Source organism: Solenopsis invicta, chromosome 16 (assembly GCF_016802725.1).
Source record: "Solenopsis invicta isolate M01_SB chromosome 16, UNIL_Sinv_3.0, whole genome shotgun sequence".
NCBI lineage: Eukaryota > Metazoa > Arthropoda > Insecta > Hymenoptera > Formicidae > Solenopsis > Solenopsis invicta.
This window is the reverse complement of record NC_052679.1, coordinates 17171475-17196750: the sequence shown is the minus strand read 5'-3', so window position 1 is coordinate 17196750 and position 25276 is coordinate 17171475. Positions and strand designations below refer to the sequence as shown.

Below are 25276 nucleotides of genomic sequence, written 5' to 3'. Positions count from 1 at the left end.
AATATCTTTTTTTTATTGAAAAGCATAAGAGGAGTCTAATTAGTTACTTAAAAAACAGAAGATTTCTTCTCCACTTTTCGTTAAGAACAAGTTATTTCTGTTTATTTTCCAAAATTCCGAAACCTTACCGTAACAGATTTGTCACTAGACTTTGTTATTTCACAAAAATCAATGATTACGTCAATTTTTTCGCGACAATCCAAAAAAATAAAATGATTGTTGCTACAACGTGTTCTCTTAATTTTGATAATAGGTCTTTTTTTTATTATTATAACGTTAACACAAAACGTCTCTAGAATCGATAGCGAAAAGTATCGACAATTTGAGTATCGTTCTCGCAATTTGAGTATCGTTCACTGGCCGTTTTGTCTGGGCATCGATACCGACTTCGACGCATCGCCGCACCAACATCGATTGTACCGTTTCCACTTCGACTATCATCCCTAGGTCCTATCGTCCAAGTGACAACGAGAGCGAGTGATAGTGACTGGTAGCAGCCGCCGTGAATGGGCGGCCAGAGTGCAACATGGCGGACTGCGAGTCGGAGGTGCACCGCTTGCCAGCCGTGAATCAGGACGGCAGTACGAGAAACGCGGCGGCCGTGACAATGGTGAACAACAACGCGCGCGTACCGCAGCATCCACCGGCCGCCGGACCGGACAAGGATCCGGTCGGCCAGGGACCGCGGTGCGTAACGATTTACAAGACGGAGACGGGCTTCGGGTTCAACGTACGCGGCCAGGTCAGCGAGGGTGGACAACTGCGGAGCATCAACGGCGAGTTGTACGCGCCGCTTCAGCACGTCAGCGCGGTGCTACCGCGAGGTGCCGCCGAGAAGGCCGGCGTCCGCAAGGGCGATCGTATCCTGGAAGTGTGAGTAGAAGGAGTCGTCCCTTCCACCCGCGTTCCCGATCCGCGCTCGCCTCTCGGTGGAACCATCGGGAGCGTTATCGACTCCGACCTTCGACAGCCGCCGCCTCGACGACCAGCGCGGCTCCGGTTCACGAAAACGTTCTACGCCGAATTGCGTTGGAATTCCAACTGGAGTAATTCACAACTGGAGCCTGAAGAATCAAACGCGCGAATCGGCCGCGTTTCGGTCTTGGCGCGTTTCGCAGCACTCGAGTAAAGACGCGACGTTGGATGTATTTATGCGTGAATGTTTAGAATCTAATTCCGAGACTGTTGAATGAAATATTTGAAGAATGAATGACGTAGGAAACGAGAACGTACACATCAACATACTTTGATACTCTGAAATCAAGCCAATTTGATTTCTGTAGTCCGTCGCCAGTTACATTATTGAAGATTTTCAACTGTTATTTTTGATATTCAGTATTTGTGATGCGTTTCTGTTTTTTGTACAGCATGTACTTGTTATCGCAGTAATAATAGAAGATGCACATACTAGAAATGTGACACATTCTTTTTTTCTAAAAAAAGCATCACATTTTAAGATATACAAGTTAATCTTATTGAATATAAAAGTGTTTTGATAGACTCATTGATAATAACTCGAGTCGGAATGTCTACATGCTATTTAATGTTTCCAAGTTATTCAGTATTTCTTACAACGTATAACGTTTATCTTCCTTATCGAGGAAAGATTTATCTGTATTTTCTTCATTGGAAAATGTTGTTTTAATTTTGCTTGTTGTTGGTAGCTGACTACGTGTGTACCGTTCACTCGCACCAGCGAGTCAATTAGCGCGTTTAGTCTTCTGATTATCCCTCTAAAAAAAAGAGAGATGCAAGTGTATATCAAATTAAACCCGAAACTAACGTTAATATCACGAGTCTTTACGTAAATGTTCAAATAGAAAAAAATCTCAGATTTGCAAACAGCAGTTAATATTATACAGATTGAACATTTTCCTCTCGAAAATCTGAATAAATGTATCTGCAATCTACGCATGCCCTTTTAAAGATATCTAAATGTCCTTTGACTTGTGAAACACTATTACGAATGGATCTGGATCTTTGTCTTCTCGCTTGACAGACCCGCCTGAATTTCGCGTTTCGCTCACGCGATCAATGCTAAAAGCTATGTACTTCCAAAGTCCAACATTTATTTAAGGTACATGGAGATACATTAATCGCTAGCTATATGCATATTCATCGAGGATAAGTCACTTATACATATCTTGCTTAGCAACTACCCCTGCCATCGTTCGTGACTCCTCAAGGATTACAGCTCTAGCTAACACGCGTGAACGTAAAAGGCAGATTAGATAATCTTCCGATGCGCTTAGAAATCCTGTAGGTCTCGTACCATGGATCTCGCTTACGTTAGAGAAAGCATTTTAACGTAAATTATCTCCTGTATCTTTTTCCAGAAACAGGATTAGCATGACTAACTGGCGCTGAGAAATTTTATCGCGCCTCTGAGTCAGGAATATCGAAACTGTTCGAAATTTTCGCTTTATCGCGGAGCTTATCAGAAAATACAGGGGCGTCGCAAAGATACAAAATTACACACACTGCGCGTAACTTTTAGACGGAATAATCAGAAGACTGAACGCGCTAACTGACTCGCTGGTGCGAGTGCATGGTACACATGCACGTGAGCTATCCACTTTTCAAATTCTGATGTAACGATGATAAAAGGAAACGTGCACGATTCCCGTGACGGAGTAAATTCAATCTGTTTGACGTCTCATTTGCGAGCATTAACAAACGCGACAGTTGCAAAATCTGTCGAAGCTTGCGAGCCTCAGACCGGTTTCCATCTTAGACTGGTCAATTGATTATTTCAACGAATTTCTCGCTGCTCGTTAACCGGTTAGCTCTTACCGATGAACCAATCTTAGGAAAAGAGAATGTGCGAGGAATACCTTCGAGTCTCATCTCGCCAGTTTTACCTCGGTTTAACACGAATAATAAATACGCGTGCCTCGAAGTTATTCCCACTTCCTTGGCTCGCCTTAACGTTGAAAGATCGGGATACTTAATTATGATAAACGCGACAAGCAAACACCTTTATCGTCGCGAATTAAGTTAGTTAACCGTCCGTCTAAACTCGCTAGATGCAGTTACAATTTCCGTCGGCGGGATAGTCAGCGCCATTGAATTTGCATACCCGATCATTAGCCACTCTATATGAGCGGGTAATCATGTTCCGTTTAATTAAAAGCTAATTTGCTTAAAACATTACCGCTCTCTGTTCCGCTTTGTCGGACTTATTTGCATAGAGTTTTATTTGATGACGCGCACTTGTATACCTAGCAACGGCTCGTCCTTGGTAGATTCGATTGTTACGTTACACGTAGAACTCGGAGATAAAGCCATACGTAGAATTGAAAGTCGATGATACATCGGTATCAATTTCTCTCGAGAAGTAAACTTCTCCCGCGACGCTCGTTTTAAATGTGACGCAGATGTCCAGTCAGATTAAATAAAGGGCTGCGCGCGCGCGTATACAATGCTCCTTATTTCGATAACAACTGGATCGGAGTTACGGTTATAGAAACTGGGAGGGAGAAAGATAGAGAAATATTGCCTCGCGATACTATCGGCATATCGCGAGCATTTTGCATTTATAATGAGCCGCGATAAATTCACCAGTTTATTTATCACGACGTTTTCGTACTGTCAGCCGCGACGAAGTCTGCGTGTGACCCACGCAGATCTAAGGTTCCCGCAAACTTCGCTCGGTTCAAGGACGCGCGTCTCGCGAGAGACCCCCGTCGATTTCAGCAACTTTATTTTGCGCAGTTTCTCGTGCCGCGAAATCGAAAGCTTTTCTTCTGCTTCTCTCGCCGACGTCTGAAGGAGACGAATTGACGTCCCGCCGAGATTCTCTCCCCGTCACGTTCTTCCTCGCGTCACTCTCCTCTCGTTAATCACGGTGTATATCATCGCGTGAAACTGACTTTTGCTTTCACTCGTCCAATTTCGCGGTTTCTGCCGTCTGCGCTCCGCGGTCGGACACTACGGCGTTCGTCGCAACGTAATCGAATCTCAAAGGATATTTGAAATATTGAAACAACGCGTTTCGAGACTTTCGGCCGATTATTTTTACCTTCATTATTATTTTTATTTTTTTCATATTATTTTTATCCTTCGATGATTTTCTAACGATTTTATTTCAAGCGGCGCTTGCATAAGAGAGCTCTAACGACAACCGCGCTAGTTACGCGCTGTCTCGTTATTCATTCATATTCTATATGACTTCTTACGTTAAACTCTCATGTTAATGTCCTTGAAAGCTTTGCTTCTCGTATGGTTTCCACAAAGTTGTTTCACGCGCTTCTCCGTCGCGTAGCTTCTCCGCTGAAGATGTACTCGATCGTCGAGAAAGCCATAACTCGGCAACAAAAGCGGCCGTCTCAATCGAAAGTTATAAATTAAACAATGGATAGCATCATGGTGTTAGCCGAGATCGCTGATCTCGAAGATTCGACGATGACGCTCGTTTTAACGAGCGACGATAAGTGAATATTATATAAAAGGAGCCGCTCTCGCTGCATGCGTCCGATGAGACGTACAGTCATTCATTCGGAATTGCGTCAATCATTAAGCTCCATTAGGGGTCCCATTTACTTAGGCGCGAATCATTACGCGTCTCGCACGCTTTATTATATCTCGATCGGTCGTAATTAGCGGGGCCCAAGCCGCGTTTGCTTCGCGAACGCGAAGATAGCAACGCACGGTCACGGTGCATTTGCAATCCGCTCGCACGGTCGCGGAGAAAGGAAGCGATGCCTCGCCAGACAACAACACGCGGCCACGATGCTTATAAATATCGTGCATCTGTGTGCTCGCGAGAGCCCACACACTCGCCCATACACCGAAGCGCATTATCTCCTAATGGAGATTAGTATTTATATACGTAGTGTCGTTATTGACCGATCGCCCAACCTAATTTCGTCAGCTGGCGAGAGATATCGTATTTTTCTATGTTATATTCGACGCTTGAATTCGCGCGCTGCCGAAAAGGAGGAGCTTGCATTTGGCGAGCGCTTCGTAATTCCGACTTCAGCACTCAATATAACGCGCTCGCGCGATCAAATTCGAGAAAGATTCCTCCCTTTCGACGAATTATATATTACGCCTATGTTAAATAGAACGTACGTCTTGAAATTTCATGAAATGAATTGACAGAATCGTGATGCGATAAGCCAGGCGTTCGTCAATCACGGGCCGGAGGTCCAGAAGATAGATAATGTCTTACAACGAATCCCACTCGGTACATTCGCGATAACGAAACGTATAAAGTGCACACGACTCGCCTTTCCTCGCATTCAGACGTGGAAATCCGTGTGCGACGACATTCGTCGACCTCCGGGGAGAGCCGTGCCTCCGTGCGTGGACCAATCGCGACGATCCAATCCTTTCACCGGTTGGAATTCGAAACTCGTGCTAAAAAGGCCGATTACCGGTATCCTATTCCCTTTCGACTGGCTGCAACTGACGGTCGAGAGCCACCGCGCCGACAACGTGCGCGAGCGAGATTGGCCGGATCGTGACCTCGTCGAAGGCCTGTGCGTTGCTCCTTTCGACCTGAAGACCGGATGAGCGCCGTGCTAGTCGCAGAAAATCGCAAATTGTCGCTCACCCGCGAATCGGTCACGATCCCGCGAACGTGTCGCTGTTTAGCTTGCGATTAGCACGCTATCGCGCCGATAACGGCGCGGCAATCTTCGTGAAATATGTTGACGTGTTACATGACTGCGCTGCAATGCGAGTGGATCGAAAATCGCAAGCGGTGGAATTACGCCGGTGCTCCGCAATCGCAATTGAGGTCGGTCGAAATTTACGAATCGCGGCTACAGTTGAGCGGCTGTATCGCGAGGGCTAAAATAACGATGCCTCCGTTTGCAGGAACAACGTCAACGTCGAGGGCGCTACTCACAAACAGGTGGTGGATCTGATCAAATCGGGCGGCGACGTCCTCACCTTGACCGTCATCTCCGTGACGCCGCAGGAAGCGGAGAGGCTGGAGCCCTGCGAGGATCTGAGGTACGTGCAACACTCGAACGTCACGCTGCTTCGACGTGAGTCGAGAAATCTCGAAATGCATTTTTCGATATAACGCATTTGCGACGCACTCCTGATATCGTCGCAATTATCTCGCTGATAAAAGACGTATTTGAAACAGTAGCAACCTTGGTGATTCTAATAACTGGCAATCTCGCAATCTATCTAGATTGATCGATTAAAGCGCACACATGCGCATGCACGTATACGTCCATTAAGTGCGTTGTATTTTTGTTTTTACAGCTACGCCTCGGTGGACTACAGCGAGAAGCGGTCTTTGCCCATCAGCGTGCCGGATTATCACGTCCGCGAGAGGAAGCACGAGCGTTACGTAGTCTTCAACGTCCACATGGCCGGCAGGCACTTGTGCTCGCGCCGATATCGGGAATTCGCGGCGTTGCATATGGCGCTGAAGAAGGAGTTCATAGGCTTCAATTTTCCGAAGCTACCGGGAAAATGGCCATTCCAGTAACGTCCTTACGCTTAATTTCACACGCCCACGTAGATCACGTCCAGCCGCGGAATGAATGGAGCCCATTCAGTATCGTGGCGCGCTTCATAATCGAGTCTTATGGATCTCAGAACATTTGCTACGATCCTCGCGTGTTACACGTTTCTTTCTTGCGCGAAAAACGAGATAAATCTCTTGCGCGGGGAATAAGAATTCCTTTATTCGCGTTGCAGATTGAGCGAGCAGCAGCTTGACGCGAGAAGACGCGGTCTGGAACAGTATTTGGAAAAGGTCTGCGCGGTGCGCGTAATAGCGGAGAGCGACGCCATGCAGGAATTTTTGACGGATCGACTGGAGGAGGATGGCGATCAGGGTCCGGCGGTTGATCTCAAGGTTCTGCTACCTGATCGCGAAGTCGTCACTGTCACCGTTCCTAAGGCGGCGTCGGTGAAGGACGTCTACGACGCGGTTTGCTGCAGGGTCGGCTTGGACGCGGAAACCGCCAAGTACTTCTACCTGTTCGAGATCGTCGAGTACAATTTCGGTATACAAAATTCGTACTTGCAATCTCTTATAAATTCTGAATAAATTTACTGTTCGCTTATTTGTGACGTAACACAACTGTCGTATTGTAGAGAGGAAATTGCAACCTCACGAGCACCCGCATACTTTATACATTCAAAATTATTCGACCGCCAGTGCGACGTGCCTGGCGATAAGGAGGTGGCTTTTCAATGTAAATAGGCCTTTGAGCGAACAGGCGTTGACATGGATATTTTGGCAAACGATCGACGAGGTGAACAGGGGTCACATTACTGCGGGGGAACGATTGTATCAGTTGAAGGCTCTTCAGGATGCGTCGAGAAAGCACGAGGTTCGTACTGAATGAAGGAAATTATACAGGTCTTACAGATTTTCAGCGGCGCGATAACTCCGCGCTTAATCGAACCTTTGTGTTTCCACAGTATCTAAAATTAGCGAGGGAACTCAACGGGTATGGCGACATCGTATTTCCGCATTGCGCGTGCGACTCGAGAAAGGAGGGCCATGTGGTACCGGCTGTGGGCATGGCGACCTTCAAGTTGCACGCCGCGAAGGAGGACGGTACCCTGGAGTCACAGGTGGTCGAGTTCCAATGGAACACCATCGTCCGGTGGGAAGTGGACGAAGACGGGATGGCGTTCTGCTTCCAATACACGCGCCAGGACAATCGTCCGCCCCGTTGGCTCAAAGTCTTCACCCCTTACGTGAGTATACTCAGCGAAGAACCTATCGCGAAACGATTCGCAACCGCGACACGCGTAATTTTTCACGCAAGCTCGCCATCCATTATCCTGGTGATATTCTTGCAGTATACGTTCCTCTCGGATTGCTTCGATCGAATAGCCGAGGAAGCAAAGTGGGACGATCCAGGAGAATGACGTAACGTACGACGCTAAGAGGTATCCGGCGTATAACGTCGAAGGCTCTTTCTCACGGGATATCTCGGCACTTGGTCTCTTCGTAGTCGAAATCTTTTCTTATTAGAGTTAGGACAGTTTTTAGAAGCGATACCGAGTTAGCGTAGCACCTTCAGCATATCAAATTTTCCGATCTGTTGGCTTCGCCGAACATTATATTGATGCTGTGCACCGAGAGAGCGTTTGCCCACCGTTATTAGCAGAAGAGTTAGATTCGCGCGTGCGAATGTAGGATACATCCCAGTGAAAAACAAATACTTCTGCCAGAGAAACGAAATTCGATTGGATTACTGCGACGCTCGCGAGTCATCCGATTGAAAACGGCACGTGATGTACAGATTTAAATCCGGATTTATACTGTACATCACGTGCTCGTCCATGACCTGGTGAGGGAATCTTGGCGCAACTTGCAGTCAGCGACCAAGAAAATAAATTTGGTTTTTACGTTATCGATATAGCGGGGACTTTTGTTTCGTCGATGAAACACACGTGCCGTTTTTCCCTTCATTACGATAAACAAAATCGTGCACGCGATGACATAAGCGAGAATAACGTTAGTGTACGGATACGTAAACTATTATTATACTACGGGGATACGCGCGGTTATCCGCCTAGAAACCACCTATCCTTCTGGCCTATGAATTATTATACAGCACGCAACTCGTTTTCCGACGGGAGAATCGATCGTCTTACGTAAAACGTTCCTCCTTGTTCGCCTAATAGACCCGAAACTCATGCTCGTTGGATCTGCGTATCGATCGTGCATCCAAACGATAGAAGTGGCACCCTGTGCATTTTCTAATGTGCAATATTTTATAAATCAATAATAATTTGTCAATTCGTTACGCAGGATATTTTAAAATGAGAAGCATCGCTTTCGCATGTTTGTAAGGGATCTCAATGGTAATATCGACAGCGCGTCCAATTTATCGCTGTGGTAGGTTTCACTCATTATTGTTTCCGAGTAAAAGCTTGTGAGCTGAGAGGCCTGGAAACGTCTGAGAAAAAAAGGAAAAAAAAATAGATACATATCACGTTCATCGACGACTTCACAATAAGCAGGAACGGATTTGTTCTTTTTTCTTTTTCTTTTTAAACTATCCTGTGTAACAAACAGATTCCTAATGCACATGTGGCTACGGCTGGTACCACGTGTCCCGCAATCGATATGTAACGTATCGATCAGTCCTCTACACATTTTGTTAATTCATTAGTATGTATAGAGCATTAGCATTAAAAGTAGAACAAACTGTACATATTAACATTACAAATATATACTTTTTTGAGAAGAAATTCAGTTGTGTACGTGTGTGTGTATGCGTGTGTGCGTTTTAATAAGATCAGTAACGACTCGAACGCAAGGTTATTACGCTGGTGGCGCGTAAAAAAAAAATGAAGCGACCGTCTGATAATTAACGCAAGTGAATCGGGGAGGATTGTAACGAAAGTCGAGGATTATTTTCAAATCGACGTTTGAAAATAAATCTCGATTAAGAAACTTTATCTCGGACTACTCCCCCCTAATGAATTTATAAAGGTACTGTACAATAGGAAATGCGGCGTTAATGCTCACCTCTTGATTATATAAGCGTATAACGGATTTAGTGAGAGAGGAAAAAGCGTAAAATTTCGAAACAATAATGTATTAAGGTCGAGTAGTAACCGATTACCTTATACGAAAGAAGAATAATACTCATTAATAATGTTAAAAGAGATATTGATAATAACAGCAAGTAAGAAACATATAAGGATAATACTTAGCACTACTTTGCGCATTGCGGGATTTTGCAAAAGGCCGTAATACGCGTGTTGGCATAGATATCCACAGTAGAAAGCGAATATTTGGAGCGAGTTCTCTTGCACGCCATGCTCATGATCTGACATCTGTTTTTCTTTTACCTTTCTTCTTTTCTTCTACTTTTCTCCGTTACGTTATTATGCATCCTGCCTTCTCGCAGCGCTTAAAATCCACTCGTTCTAAATCTGTCGCTTACTTGACTGCGAGCAATTTCAGCAGATAATAAATAGAAAAATAAATATATTATTACCGTTAACGTTTTTAAACTTTATTCATGGAGTATCGAGCGCGTGCGACAAATGAGAAATGTATGTGGCAATGTAAAATCTAAATGAGAAAAGAAAAAGAATATATATATATATATATATATATATATATATACTCGCGAAAGAGCATAGTTATGATACTGTTAATGATAATAGAAATATAGAGTGCATAATATAGTGTAATTATAACCAAACGCGCGAGAATCCGAGTGAACACGCATACAAGACGATCGATGTACGTTGTGATATATCGCGCGTGCACTTAGATATTTGGTCAAACGAACAAGGCAGTTACAATAATGGTTTCTATTATTTTGTTGATAGAGAAAGAGAGAGAGAGAGAAAGAGAGAGAAAGGAAAGAGGTAGGTTTTGCGAGAAAACGGTGCAAAGTGATCTGTGAATTGTAGTTAGTAATACGTGCGTCCGGCATTGTTATTACTGGTGATAGATAAACCGTATGAACCTTCAGGTGATCACCTAACATTCTGTATAATTTAGGATCCGCAAACGAGAGAATTAGCGATACAACTTTGTTGAATAATGCGTCTAGTAATACTTCCGCACGATCTGTTTGGTCAGACGATATCACTGAGATACGAGCAACAACCCGAGGGGTCTCTTTGATTATTATATTACTGGCGACAGAAAGATTCTCTCAAAATACACGCCTCTAAATACACGGGACCTTTCGCGGTTTCATTGATCGGTGAAGTAATCGGACGAACAATTTTTGGACCGGAAGAAAATAAAGTCAGTGGCATCGTATCCGCCACGTGCGTTTGGAGAATGGCAATAATATTTATAAAGAAACTGCGTGTGTTAATTGGTAGTTAATTGGTAGCGAATATTTTTCGAGAAAATCGTGCGGGGTGATCGCCGAGATACGTCCAAGTTGAATTTGAGACTTCTGATGCGTAAGATCTGAAAATAGTCGGATTAATGATATTTTGTACAGTTTTGTAAAATTATCTTTATCTTGCAGTATTTTTATTATAATTCGATCATTGCCTTATGACAGTGCTAGTGTCGTAAGTTAAACGAAAGCTGTCTTTCATTTCACGAAGCTGTTCGATAAAAAAGAAGGAAATTTCGTTCATTTTGCGTTTGTCGTTTTGCAAGAAAAACGTTTCTTACTAGGAAATCAATTAATTCGTTTATCGTTTGTTATCTCGTTAATTAGCGTGCTAACGAGCTTGTCAAACACAGAATGACGAATTAGATAGTATAATTTAATTATTGTTATTACAAGACCATATCATTACAGTTAACTCTTTAGGCGTTAATTAAACTATTCTGTATAATCATAGTACGTAATAACAAATGCTCCAATTTACCGTGTAACATCAGTTCGCGAAACGTTTGCTGTAAAACTAGTATTTCGAATTAGCGAGAGAAGTATTATTCGATTTCTTTATGAGCCATCTTATTGAGAAGCGTATAATAAAAACAGAAGAAATAGAATGCCTCTATCATGCCTTCTTTTTACGAAGTATCCTGCCTATTATTATTATAATTATCATAGATAAAATAACACGATAGGCACAATTCGTGCAATACAATTGTTATTACGTAAACGCAAGTAATTTCAAATGTACCTGATGACGTAAAGCAGGGTCGTACAAACAAGCAAATAATATCGAAATGAAATAGCGAGACTGCTTTCTCAAGCGTTGCAATGTACTCGTATTTGTCCTGCAAAAAAGAAAAAAAACGTCCAAGTGGAAGCGTCGAAATTTTTCATCGCAAAATAGAAAGAATACTCGGGAGATCGCCGTGTCGTCTTTTCTCTTCATTAATTCGCCGTGTTCTCATACGTAAAATCAAATAATCGTGATTCGCGAGCAAATTGACATAGCTCAAGCATTCCACGCGGAGGGATTAAAATTCGCGTTGGTAATATTCCAGGGAAATGTGGTCGCGCGCTGCCCAACATAAGAGAATACCAGCACATTTCCCATTATAATTCCTGTAGTACTATCTCGGATTAAAGTTCTGCCCCGGTCGTAAAATATGTAAGCACAAATATAAATTCGAAACGGATGGTGTACTCACGACTACGCAAGATTACGCGCTCTTGTTCACGCGCTCGTGTACAAAGTGGATGTACACAGTCTACGTAATATACCTTTGTAACTGGTGTATGCAGGCTCGCGTGTGCACGCGACCTTGTATACGCGATACCGATACATGCAAGGCGGTCTGAGAAGATATCGCTAAGTGGCCGCCGATATACGGAACGACAGATCAGTTTAAGACCACCTGCCCCGGAAGGTGGAACTTCTTCGTAGAGAAAATCGCTCAACGGTGATCGCGGATTTAATTCGATCGCCTGGCTTGGCGCGCTGAGAACAGCCGAGAGGATTGTTGTAGCCTGACAAAAAAAATGGATCGTGTTAAAAAAAAGAGGAAGAAGACAGGCGGTGAAAAGGTAGCCGTTTAAATCGAACCTTGAGTGCGAATAAATGAATTGATTTTTTCTTTAAAAATCAAATTAATATTTTAAATATTAAAATTCAAATTATTTTTTATAACTTTATACATATATTTTTTCTTTTACGCTATTGTAATTCATATAATTATATTCTAATTAGTGACATAGTGCGTACATTCCAAAAGCTGTCAAAGTTTGTATTTGTCATTATAATAATTTTTATAATTTCTCCGCGATAAATCTTTTTCTTTATGTAGGAAATAATTAACAATTTAATTCTTAAGGAATTTATAAAGTTATAATAAATTAAAGACATTAAAGTATTATAATATTTACGTGCGCTGTTATCTTAACAAGAGTAGGACGGTTACAAAGATTAAAATCTTTCTTCTGACTTTAAAACTAATCGTCTTATCGATGACATTTGTTAAGATAACAGCTGAAGGAAATCGACAGTCACAATGTTAAATCACCTTCTAACTAATATTAAGGTGTAAATCTAATTATTATAGTTTAAAGAAATTCAATTATATAAAGCAATATAATTTCCATTACAATTTTAAACAGATAGATTAATTATTTCACAATTACAATAGATTTTTCATATTTATAACTGCCAGAATGTGATTTTACTTAATTATTATATAATTTTTATTACATTTTTATTTAACATTTATCTCAGTATAAAAAAACATTGTAATAATAGTAGCTTTATAGTAAATTACTTTATAGCTGTTTATTTTCAATATTTGGTTTAATATCAACAAGTCTTTCTTTAATTCAATGCTTTTTAGGTTTGCTGTCAAAATATAAAGATTTATTACTTTCTTATCGCAAAGTGAGATGCAAAACAAAAATAATTCAATAAATAATTTGCCAATACACTTGATAAAAACTTCGTCTATTGCAAAATATTTTGTGCGCGTCATTATCTGATTACGCTGACCTAAATTCTTAAGAAATATCGCAATTCTTCGGACACAATTCCAATATTTTACTAAGATCACCAACGCAATTTTATCGTCGTTCTAATATGGCGAGGTAACAAGGAAAAAGTCTGTATCTAATTAAAAACTCTGATAATCAAGGAAAATGCATTACGTATCGTAAACTGTATTATTCCCTCCAATATTTGCATCCAAAAACAAGTTTTACTCATGAAACTCGAAGCGAATTGCAACAATTTGAATGTGCATGAATTTGCGTTAAAGTGGATCGACGCTGCAAAGACTTTTTTTTATTCCGTAACGCTCTGGAGGATAATATTTCATGCCTCAAACAACTCTTCTTATTAGTCGTGACATAACAGTCGCATAAACAATCACTCGTTATGGATTTACGCGTCATTACGTAATGGAACTAGCAGAAATAAATCGGATCTGTCAAACCGTTCCACGTGATTCATCTTTTTAGTCTATACCGCAAATTGCTAAATGCCGATGACTAAAGGCGTTAAACTTGTTCGAGAAGCTAGAACTAATATATGTTCCTAGCAAATAATACACGTTCAGTAACAAAAGACCGATGCGCTATTATTGTGTTATATTATCCTAACTATTATTGCGCTAGGATGAGCACGCGCCGTCATTAATTCAAAGTTATGGAGACGTCAAACAAGATATTATGCATTATCCATCAATTTCATCGGACGAATTAAAAGTAGATTTAGCTATAAGAAATTTCTTCTACATTGTGTCTCATTCAAGAAAATCCCTTAGATGCACAAATTCATAGTTTTTTATTTTGCTATGTTCTTACCATGTCCAAATCTTGCCAAACTTGCTTTCAATCAATTATTTACTGAAGAATCAGATCCGTTTTGTCTCGCAAAGAAAAGATCGGAAAAAAAAATTTTCGATTTTCTCTCAAGTCGACGTATCTTTCCCACGAGTGCGCTATTATAATTGAGAGACAGTTTCGTCCTGATCGGAATCAGACGTAACGAGAGAGAGAAAGAGAGAAAAAGAGCGCGACCACCGCGGATAACTTTAACAAGACTTAACGAGCCCACTCACACAGGCAGCTCCAGCGATCGTTCTCGCGTTTCGCCCCTCCCACGCTGCCCAGATCTCTGTGATCATCATCCCGTCTCTGTTCTACGACGCAGAAAGTGCTGCTATCCATCGTCGATCCTTGGGACGTGAAGGTGGCCAGTGTCGATCCGATCGGACTGGCCGAACGACGGGGCGTCTCCCTGACCGTCTTACCCTCTAATCAGGACGAGGGTGCCAGCCAGGAGTGGCCGACCTTAAGCAGATCCCTCAAGATACCGTCACCCTGGTACAAACCTGGTACCGGCTCTTTCGATCACGTTAATTCTACCAAATCCGAGGAATCGACATTAATAGATCCAATCTGGTTGGATCCTTGGTACTCGCCGCGAAGGTATCTTCAATTTCCCATCGATAAGCTTTTTAATTAAACATTTGCAATATAAAATTTCTATGCCTATATAAATTATTATATATTGTCGTTTGTTTATGATACAAATAAGATTTTGTGTAACATGAAAATCATTTGGTAAATAAAATAATTTTTTTCTTTTTCTTATTGTGTTTCTAAATTTTGTATGTTCTTAAATTAAATTCTATCTAATCTTTAAACACACATTAGTATTTATTGAATGCGCAAATTTGTTAAAATAATCGTAAACGCGATAAAAATATAGTATATGAATAATTAATTAACAATCAACGTCACTATTACACATATTGATTTCTTAATGACGTTGCTCATTGCTTTTCAAAAATCACCCGTTAGCAGGGCTCCTCCGTCGCCGAATCCGTCCAAGGAAAAATTACGAAGTAACAAGCAGAGAACCGGCGAGACAAGGCACGACGACGAGGCGGGCGAGGTCGACAATGGATTAATCAAGGCTCCGCAGGAAATTAGCCGCGACGGTTTCGATGATGATGTGGACGGTACAGCGGCGGTGCGAGTGCGTTTCGAGATCGACGGAGCGGAGCCGAAGCGGAATGGAGTGCGATGTGAGAACGCGCGGGATATCAACGGTGCGCCGCGAGTGTTGACGAAAAATCAAAGCGCGAACGATAATTCGAGGCTCGAACGACGCGAACGGCGGCCGATCGCGAAGCAGAATCGCGAGAACGGAGTGAATGCGGTGAAGAGGCGGGAGAGTCCTCCGCGGCAAACATACCGTGGTGTGGAAGTCAGTAGGAACGAGAAAGATGCGAATGACGAACAAGGCTATTCTCGGATAATCGGAGAGAAGCCAGCGATCGTCGACATCGTTCAGTGCTTGGTGAAGTCCAGGTAACTATATACTGATGTTAATGTGCGCTGTGCGAGTAGTACACTTTATTGTCTTCACTTCTATTCTCTCAATGTTTTGACTGAATCGAGGGACAGACGGAATAAAATTAATTAAAAATTAAACAAACAGAAAATTTTTAAAAATTATAGACTAGCGTTAAATAACTTTCATGAATATTGAAGATATCCTTTCAAATCTGATTACAAATGAAAGATGAGATGAAAAAATGAAAACTCAGCAGCGCAAGTTTTATTTTACACGGCAAAACTTTGCAAAATTCTGTTTTATGTTTCGAGGTACATTCCGCAGACCGCGACAGATACTAAAAAGGAGAAGAAAGAGAAAAGGATGCCATCATGTCGTCACGAAACTTCGAAGGAAATAGATCTAGTGGGTAAGACGGCGGGTGTTCCGTGTTAAAGTGTAAAACAGGTTAACGAGATAATTTGAAGAGAATTATGTAGGAATTAAGGCGAGATCTTCCGGTAGTTTAGGCTTATTAGGGTTGTTCAGGATCAGCCAATGCGCCAACCACAATACAGGATCGGCCGGTCTGTGTTTGCAACACTGTAAAATCAATCGAAGGATAATAAAAAAATGGTCCGCAAAATAAATCGTAAATTTTTTTGGCAAAAATTGTTTTACCAATGTCAGGCCTTCGACGAGAACCGGATTGACAGTCTCCCACAAATAGTCTTCAGCCCTTTCGTCTCTTAGCCAGGGTTCAATTATGACTGAAGAAAGAAACAAGGAGAGATTTCTGGATTAACGTCAAAATAATTGAATAGCTATTAAATATTAAAGAAATTAAGTAGAAATAAAGCAAGAAGTAATTTTCTACAATCAGGGAAGAAAAAGTGGATTTCTTTCTCAGCCTGTTCGCGACCGCAGCTGCCATGGACAGCGTTCTTTAAGTCATCTCCTTTGCGACCATATCTCGCTCGGATGCTGTCAGGAAAATATAAACGCGCTTCGGTCACCTGAAATTAGTATTGGGGTATTGAGAAATTCGGATTTTTAAAATATTGTTCTAATACGTATATAATACCGTGGTCGGTCCCATGAGCCTCTTCCATTCATCAATGGCGTTCTCCTTTGCTAATACAAACACTATGATGGGTCCCGAGGACATGTATGCCACCAGATGAGGAAAACACAGTTCGCCGAAGCGGTTGTTGTAGAACTCGGCAACTTGTTCGGGTGTCAACTGTAGCCAACGAGTCTGACAAATCTCGAATCCCTCCGCATATATTTGACGCTCGATTTCCTTTCTGTAGACCACCGCTTCCGGCTTTATTATGGCCAATGTATATTCGATATCTAGTTCCTCTTCCACGATCTCCTTAATTTTGTCAGTCTCCACGCAGACCCGTGATAATTTAAAGCTTTCTTCTTCACCAGAATAATTGTCTTTTGTGGGATAAACAAACTTGTACTGTAATTATCGATGTAATTAATTATTTGCGACAAATAATCTCTATTAACGCAAAGAGAACATTTTTAATCGATAATTTACCGTCCTGCTAGATTCGCTAGACGATTCCACATCTGTCAACGAAGTTTTTGTTGAATCGCTTGTTGTGGCATTGCTGGTGAATTGAATGGAATCAATCGGCATCCGATCGGAGCCAATGGAAACTGTATGCTCAAGGATATCTCTTCCAGGACGATACGGTGCAGGACACTTCGAAAAAAGAGTCACAGTTTCCAGACCGACTTTCTCAACGGTCTTGTCGTCTCGCTTTTGCGAACAGTCACACATTTTTATCTCGCACACAGACCGAACACTTTTTTAAAATTATTTTTATTACGTTATCTTATTCGTTTGCGTTCAGAAAGAAAGACTCGATTGTCACACAATCAATCTAATTTTTCCACTTATTTATGTCATTTATATGTTTGAGAAGATTGTGAAAGGTTATATCAGATTGCTCGATATTTATTTGTTCTGCCACCGTCATAGTAAAAAGCATTAACTTTTTTTAATTACTCCAATGAAATCTTCTTGATCTCTCTCTTGATCGGCGCCGCCGTTTCAATTATCGCGATGTTTTCTTACGAGAGTTTGCACTGCGATAAGTTAGCATATAGGAACATACCACTTGCGTAGGTGCATTCGTTTTTAATTCGCTAATATCGTGCGAATATTTATACAGCGATAACGAGTTTGAATTACGCAAATTTAGAGATTATACTATTGTTGATTGTTTAACGTTATTTCCGCAAAATTAATTGTCACAACTTGCTTTAAGGCGTGCTCAAATACTTGTAACTTTTATCCAATTATTCCTCTCGATTGGCTTTCAGACTTTCCAGGCAAACCGAGTGATAATGTCAACGTCGTTGTTAACGCAACCAAGCAAGAGAATAATCAAGAAACCGACAACGACACGAAGACGGTGAAAGTATTGCCGGAAGTAACAGCGCTACGCGCGACGAACATACGTAAGACCAGCATATCTATGCCCAGCAAACTCAACGAGATGGACGATCTTCGGATAGACAGGCAAAACGTAAGTTAAATTTATTTTAATAAACGTAACTGCATTGGTGATACAATTAATTCCCATGCGAAAATTCCTATGTTAGAATGCATGTCACAAATATCTGAGCAATCTATTATTAGAACAGAGAAGTCCTTCACTCGTATATAAACTTATGTAAATATTAGAAGAGGCTGACGCAAAATATACTGACGATGACAGAAATGTTCTTCAAGCGTCGAAAAAAAAAGAAGAATTATACACATTCGTCGATACTGTGAAAAAAAAGTTTCAAAAGTCAAACAAAATAACATTCAACATAGTTCTCATCCATTGAACGTAATCAATGTCAGTCTCTCGCATGACGAGGATAACGTCATATCGTATCTCTCTTCGCTTTTGCGCGTTTATGAAAAGAAACTTCATCGTGATTAATTTGATTTTGGATGATATGCTTCAAAAAATTTCCACTAAAGAAATACTTCAATCTGATTTGTATCTTTGAGTTATCTTTGGAAGACCTCATACAAGTCTTACGTTAATGTCGGATGAAGTGTTTTACATCGTGTTATATATAGCGTGAAAGAGTGCGGATAGGCACGAAAGTGCCAGAGAAGTGACCGTTGAGTGGTATGGACTGGTATGAATGGTACGAGATAGATGTCAAGGACCACAGACGCAGTTTGATATATTCTTTAAAGAATGCCTTGACTGACGTTAAAAAACGCAAGCTGAACGTCGTTCAGAAGGTGCGAGTGAAAGTATTGTAATTTGCATAACAAAGTTGCGTGATAACGTCAGATTCCTCAAAGCGGTCTAATTATACATTTTTATATTTGAGATATTTAAAATTTAAATAGCTGCAGATAAAAACAAAAAATCTTTCATATTCATGAGGCTTTTTAATAATTTAGTAAATTTAATATAAAAGATATATATACTTTGAGAGATAAGATATACTTTAGATCACAATAAAGATAATCAAGCGACGCATTATACTAATTATTAAGGCGTGTCACCAATTTTTAATCAAACTCTATAATATATGAAGACTTGTGTTCAAGGAATATTGCCATACGAAGTAATTAGCGTAACGCTAATGTTTTTAAAGCGAAGGTCGAGAACGTGCCTGAGTGACGTTTTACTGCAGAGAACCGGTAATACTGCCTAAAATATTCCGTTTCACGCTCGCTAAATTTTCCACTTGATATACGACGAGTAATAAACGTTGCTGATAAGAAGTGCATTTCTTAATACGGTCGTTGTACCTATTGTTTCAGGCGAGAAGCCTTTGCGAAAATTTCCGCAAAGTTTTATGAATCTAGAAAAATATATAATCTAAAAAAAATATTAATAAAATTATTTTAGCAATACCTCCTTGTATTTCCTCGCAGATCAAATGTCAATAAAAAATAACGTAAACACGAAACGCTTAAATTGAGCGTGTCGAAGCGCAGCGTTGCTCTCGATACATCATTGATTAATATATTTAGATAAGGTACAGATGAGCCTTGCTATACGATCGTCAAAAATAATTTACAACCATGATCGACGATTGATCGACGATTTGATTTGTTTCATTGCACAGGTGCTGACGCAGTTTACGCGCGCTTATTTGCACCTGAACTCCGGATTGTGATGTTTCAGGGTACCGCCTCGAAATTTACGAGAGAGGAGAGCGAAACCAGCAGCAGCGTAACTTTCAGCAACAGCGGCTCAACGCCAAATGGAAGTCCTCTAGGATCCGAAACTGAGGAGGAAGCGAATGACGAAGAGTTAGCCAAGTGAGTGTCAGACTCGGTGTTCAATTAAAATTAAGAAATAAATCGAAAAAGAAGAGAACAGAAGAATTAACAGCCAGATTTTGCATCGTTTTAGTTTACGATTTCTAAATTTGTACGAATCAGAAATAGTATATACTTTATAGTTCTGATTTAATATCAGAGAGTTTCAGTTTGTTTAACGATGATTGAAATTTTGCCAGTCCGAACAGTTGGCTTCAGTCGATTTCTCGCAGATGTAGATTCAAGTGAAATACAATACAAGCGATTCTTTTCTATAAACTTTTATGGCAAGGCTTGACTCAAGCGTATGATAATAGCGTAGCACAACGTATTACACGTTATGCCGTTGTCATATTTGCCATTCCAATACCGGATCTGGTTCGCACCTGTTTTAACCCGTTTCAACCGCTTAATAAATCTATAAATGCCGATGCCACCGAGCTTAAGACTAAAGAAACAGCTCTGTGTAACTTACTCGCAGGAGATGAATATCTCGCCTGCAATTTTCTCTCGGCGATATGCGCTCTAAATGCGCAATTTGCATTGTAACACCCCACTAGACGCATACGAGGTACTGTTTATCGTTCTCACTTGCGGTCGCGTTCCGACTGAGCAGATGAAACAAGCGTACCTATCTGACCGTGTTCACGGTCATCGTAAGCATCGTCATCGTCAGGTCCGACCTTCCTTGATATCGCTTCAGGGTTATCGCGCTCTAAGAGTTTATTTCCATAATCGCCGCTTTTGGCCAACAGTCTCCGCTCGATCGTAATTACGGTTTCTTCGCTTTTTCGTACACGCATAATTGTTCACAATTTTTTGTCTTGTCTCCTGACTTCTTTCGCATCAAATATGAGTGCACGTAGATCTTTTAAAATAGGTTTATGCTTATGTGTTTGTGATTTTCGTATTGAGAAATGAATAAATTTAAAGATTTAACTGTAGATTTAAAACTAATTAAAACGTTAAATAAAATCTCATTCTATCAATTTGTTGAAATATTAGTTATGGGTTTATTAGTTTAACAATTAAAACATCAGTACCTTTGCTAAGACAACAAGATGATCCCGAGATATGATATCGGTAGCGCTGTATCATTGCAAAGGTACAATGACATATATCTTCCAGTGAAACTTGAAACAGAAAAACTCACTGTGTATTTATTCAAGTCCACTTTAGATAATCTATAATATTTGTATCAGATAAGACGTTTTGAGGTAAAATTCTGTTTACAATTTTATACGTCGTATATTTTGATATACATTTTATATTGATAGATATATATTTATTTACGTATTTTTATATATCTTTTAGTTCTTTAAAATTTTTTGTATTACACAATACAAAATTATTGATAGAATTTTGACACAAATTGAATCGTCTAAGATGAGCTTTATATAATTAATGATGATGTCGAAATTGTTTTTTAGAGTACCGCTGCAAGCTCCACCACGAAGAAAAGGCAGAATCGTGTCGTCTTCGGTCAGTGAAAAAATGGGAAATGATGCTACGGAACTTTCGGGCGTGCAAAGCGCGACTTCTACGATAACCAGCGTGAACAGCATCAGCAGTCTTCTGAAGGAGAAGTTGCAATTATCGTTACCGCAGGCGTTGCGTAGCAGTGCGAGACGTCAAAATGCTGATTACAGGTAGAGCGATTGAAAGATGGATTTTATAAAATTTTAGTGATAGACGTGCTAAATTTAATAGGGATTATACGTCGATTGTTATTATATTACAGTAATTTTTTAAAGGCATGTAATAATTTTCTAAAAAAACCAATTTTCTTCAGGCTCAAAGCATTTGTCGGTATCCTATTTCTCTGCATCGTCTTTCTCGTGGGATTCGCTCACATTTATTACACTCAACACGTTCTACAACGAGCTTATTTTGATAAATTTAGGTAAGTACCTGCTATTAAAATCGATAACGCATCAAAATTGTTTAGTATTTTATTGACATTACGCTGTGCCAATACTGTGAGGAGTGGTATTTCAATAGTCGGCGACATCGCTTGTCGTCTACTCTGAAATAACTTTCGGTCATTTGCCTCTGCCAGGAAGCACCTAATGGAATACATTAAGGCTCGTTTATCGTGCTGATCTCGTGCCAGTCTCAAAATGCGTATTCAATTGGCAACCCAACGTGCACGCTTAGCTTTTCAGAGGCTACATTATCTTAGAAGGGAGGGAGATGTCAGTACCAATTATCCAATATTTTATACAACAAATTTTTCTTCATCATCGCACACACATCCAGCTTGATAAATACTTCCTCTAATTTTCGCTTTATTATTTCTCGTAAGAGATTCCTTTCTAACAATTATTTATCGCGCGTCAAATTTTTTTTTTGCAGATTCAATAAAAATGAAAGGGTAATGAGAGTCTACAGCAGCACCGGGGCGGAAATCGTCGCCGCTCGACTCGGCGAGGGTATTCCACCGAACACGGGGGTGTACCCTTGCCTTCCTCATCATCTGCGGCAGGACTCGGTCTGCCTCGAATGGCTGCAGCAGACGCGGCTTTACCTCGCGGAGACGAAGCGCGAAGGTATGCATTGTTACCATGTTACTTGGCAGAGCTTGAGTCCCTATTACAATCCTAAAGATTGCTTCGACTGGTCCTCGAAGAGAGGCCATTGGTACGGCGCCGGTCAGATTCAGAACATGGCATATCCCCTGGAACGCGGCCGCCTGGAGCTGAGTCCCTTTATCACTGGCGACGTAAGAAAACATTCTTTCGGCAACGTGCTGAAGAGATACTTCCTGAATTCGAAGGGAGCTACGATTCTAGTAGACCCTGAGACGCCGCTTTATGTCTCCATCAACGCCAATCGTACCACTGATTTCTGCCTGCAAGCTAAACACGATGCTTTCGCTTATATCAATCACTTGACGCCGCTACCTCAGCTTAATTACACTATCTGCGCAACCGACAACATGAAGAGTTTGCACTCCTCGATGGCGGAGAAGTCTCTGTGGGATGGTCTGAAGCCTGAAGAACTGCACGCCGTTCATTCTTTACTGTCCGAACCGGTCTGGCAAATTTCACCTATTAACGAAGCTGCCATTTATAATTACACGGAGGATGTGATCGCGCTAGGATTCCTGCGCCAAGGACACGTCCTACTGAGCGAAGAATGGCAGCCTAGTCCAGGTGATTTCGTCCTAGATGAGGAACGATTCCCTTCTATGGAAGAAACTATCAATATCATTCATCGCAGAGGATTTAGAATAGTCTTCAGCATCCAGCCGTTCATCTCTACGGAATCCATCAACTTTAAGGACGCTGTGGCTAATAGATTACTAATTTCCGAGAGAGGAAGCGATCCTAGAATTCCGGCATTGACAAGGTTGTTAAGATTTTCAATATACGATTTTTCTAGCATATCATATCTTATAACGCGTACTATAATCTGATCGTAAAAAATATTTTTTAAAGAAATTTATATTTAATTTTAGATACAAGCAAAGTAACAGTGCCGGCGTGCTCGACATCACAAACAACAAAACCTTGCCCTGGTTGCAGACAAAGCTCGAGAGTTTAATTATGAAATATCACGTGGACTCGTTCTACCTCGACCTAGGTACCGCCCAGGATATGCCGCATTATTACAAGTGCGAGGAGCCTCTGACCAATCCCGATCATTACAAGACCATCTTCACTCGCTCGATATTAGGCACCATACCCGTGATCGGCGTTTCGAGCGCCATTTCCAGGCCACGGGCGCCTGTCTTTGTGTCCCTGCCTCCCTTCCCATCGTCTTGGAAGGCCATCACGACCGTCATTCCCACCGTCCTCACTTATGGCATGATCGGCTACCCGTTCATCATGCCAGGAGCGGTGGGCGGCGATGTGGCGCTTCCAATGTCTGACAACAATCCAGATAACGACTTCGAGGTAGATCTTCCAGACAAGGAGCTCTACACCCGCTGGCTGCAGCTGTCTACCTTTTTGCCCGTGATCCGCTTCACCCATCTGCCAAGCAAATACTCAGATGAGTCAGTCCTGGAGATCGCTAAGAGGTTGACTACCCTGCGACAGAAGACGGTTACGCCGTTACTGAAGAAGTACGCGAACGAGACTCTGAATACCGGTCTGCCCATTATCAGGCCACTCTGGATGTTGGATCCGGCTGATCCAGCATGTCACGTAGTGGTCGATGAATTTTCCGTGGGCGAGGAGTTGATCGTGGCGCCGGTACTCTATTCTGGTAGCAGACAGAGGGAAGTCTACCTGCCGGCTGGGGTCTGGAGGGACGGTATCGACGGGAGCCTGAGGAAAGGCTCGAGATGGATTCACAATTACAGGGTAGCCGAGGACAAGGTCGCATATTTCGTCAAGATGCCGGACAACACGAGATTCTGAGGGATGCGATATTGCTTCGCCGTTTTACGTCACGCGTTGTGCCAAAGTCTTGCTAGAGAATCTCAAGATCAATAGCTGAAACGGACGATCATTTGGATGTGATCGCTTCGTGCGACGAACGTGTCAAACGTGTCGTACAATCAATACTATACGAATATCGACTGCTTAGCTACATATTTTTATTGATACAACCTTGATTCTTCAATAATACGCAAGATGAACTTGTTCCTCCTTGAACAAATCCAAAAGTGCAGAAAAATAATCGTGCATTAGCAAATACATATCACTGCGTTTGAAATGGCGAGAATTTTGCAAACGCAATATTCAATGTATTAAATGAATGTATCTATAAAAAAAGCTGCGATTACAATATTTAAATATATCCAACATTGTGATGAACATCCTTGACAGAGTGCAGCAGGATTGTTAGGAATAAATACTTAACGGCCATGTAAAGCCATGATTCACACGTGCATTAATCGAGCGTGCTATTCAATATTCAATGAATATATCAAAATGATTTTGATATATTACAATAAAGATATCCAATGTTACTATATTCTAAGAATATGAGATTGTATCATCAGTACTAGTGTCATATTACAATGCATATCATAGATCAAATATCGATACATTTTGAAAAAACAAAAACCACAATTGTAGATTTAACTCGAGCTGTCAATTATATTTATTTTATCTAACAAAAAATGTGATTTTACACCTGTACCAATTAATTCTTTAGTAATTTATTAGTGAAATTGATTTAAATTACTTTTTACATTTTTTTTTTTTAGTGATATGAAAAAATAAAAACGTGAGTACACAGTTAAAAATGCACTTGAACGCAGTTTTGCAGGGCGTACGGGGCTATTTATTTTTTCCTTCTTTTGTTCATTACAAACTTACACGACATGTAAAACAAAACACGTGAACATGCAGAAGCGGGATCACGAAACCGGTGCGATTCCTGATTGATCTAACT

The 25276-nt window shown here is 41.1% G+C and overlaps 4 protein-coding genes across 12 annotated transcripts; 2 read left to right on the top strand and 2 right to left on the bottom strand.

Moving 5' to 3' along the window:
* Nucleotides 1–489: 489 nt before the first annotated feature.
* Nucleotides 490–11416, top strand: LOC105203072 (sorting nexin-27). The gene is made up of 7 exons (XM_011171825.3): nt 490–873; nt 5824–5961; nt 6223–6447; nt 6664–6974; nt 7066–7304; nt 7396–7677; nt 7783–11416. The coding sequence occupies exons 1-7, from the start codon at nt 527–529 to the stop codon at nt 7849–7851; spliced, it is 1611 nt and encodes a 536-aa protein (XP_011170127.1). The 5' UTR covers nt 490–526; the 3' UTR covers nt 7852–11416.
* On the bottom strand, nt 9798–14498 carry LOC113003604. Of its 2 annotated transcripts, XM_026133741.2 has the most exons (3): nt 14145–14498; nt 12081–12326; nt 9798–11647 (listed from the first exon to the last, which is right to left on the bottom strand). In XM_026133741.2, exons 1-3 carry the CDS (start codon nt 14145–14147, stop codon nt 11438–11440), a joined length of 459 nt encoding a protein of 152 aa, XP_025989526.2. In that variant the 5' UTR covers nt 14148–14498; the 3' UTR covers nt 9798–11437. The 2 variants fall into 2 exon arrangements, 1 of the variants encoding a protein (XP_025989526.2); XR_005576474.1 differs by lacking the exon at nt 12081–12326.
* On the top strand, nt 12202–25002 carry LOC105203071 (myogenesis-regulating glycosidase). Of its 5 annotated transcripts, XM_011171823.3 has the most exons (11): nt 12202–12383; nt 14494–14771; nt 15147–15659; nt 15957–16054; nt 17968–18173; nt 19791–19927; nt 21358–21576; nt 21720–21830; nt 22283–22476; nt 22534–23278; nt 23388–25002. In XM_011171823.3, the coding sequence occupies exons 1-11, from the start codon at nt 12339–12341 to the stop codon at nt 24292–24294; spliced, it is 3453 nt and encodes a 1150-aa protein (XP_011170125.1). In that variant the 5' UTR covers nt 12202–12338; the 3' UTR covers nt 24295–25002. The 5 variants fall into 5 exon arrangements, with proteins under 5 accessions (XP_011170125.1, XP_039314265.1, XP_011170123.1 ...); XM_039458331.1 differs by having other exon boundaries at nt 15150–15659; nt 22283–23278; XM_011171821.3 differs by having other exon boundaries at nt 22283–23278.
* On the bottom strand, nt 15677–20537 carry LOC105203070 (nucleoside diphosphate kinase homolog 5). Of its 4 annotated transcripts, none has more exons than XM_039458337.1 (5): nt 20403–20537; nt 17177–17344; nt 16709–17095; nt 16502–16640; nt 15677–16394 (listed from the first exon to the last, which is right to left on the bottom strand). In XM_039458337.1, the coding sequence occupies exons 1-5, from the start codon at nt 20469–20471 to the stop codon at nt 16117–16119; spliced, it is 1041 nt and encodes a 346-aa protein (XP_039314271.1). In that variant the 5' UTR covers nt 20472–20537; the 3' UTR covers nt 15677–16116. The 4 variants fall into 4 exon arrangements, with proteins under 4 accessions (XP_039314271.1, XP_039314272.1, XP_011170121.2 ...); XM_039458338.1 differs by lacking the exon at nt 20403–20537 and adding an exon at nt 19765–19891; XM_011171819.3 differs by lacking the exon at nt 20403–20537 and having other exon boundaries at nt 15677–16227; nt 16306–16394; nt 17177–17968.
* Nucleotides 25003–25276: the final 274 nt, after the last annotated feature.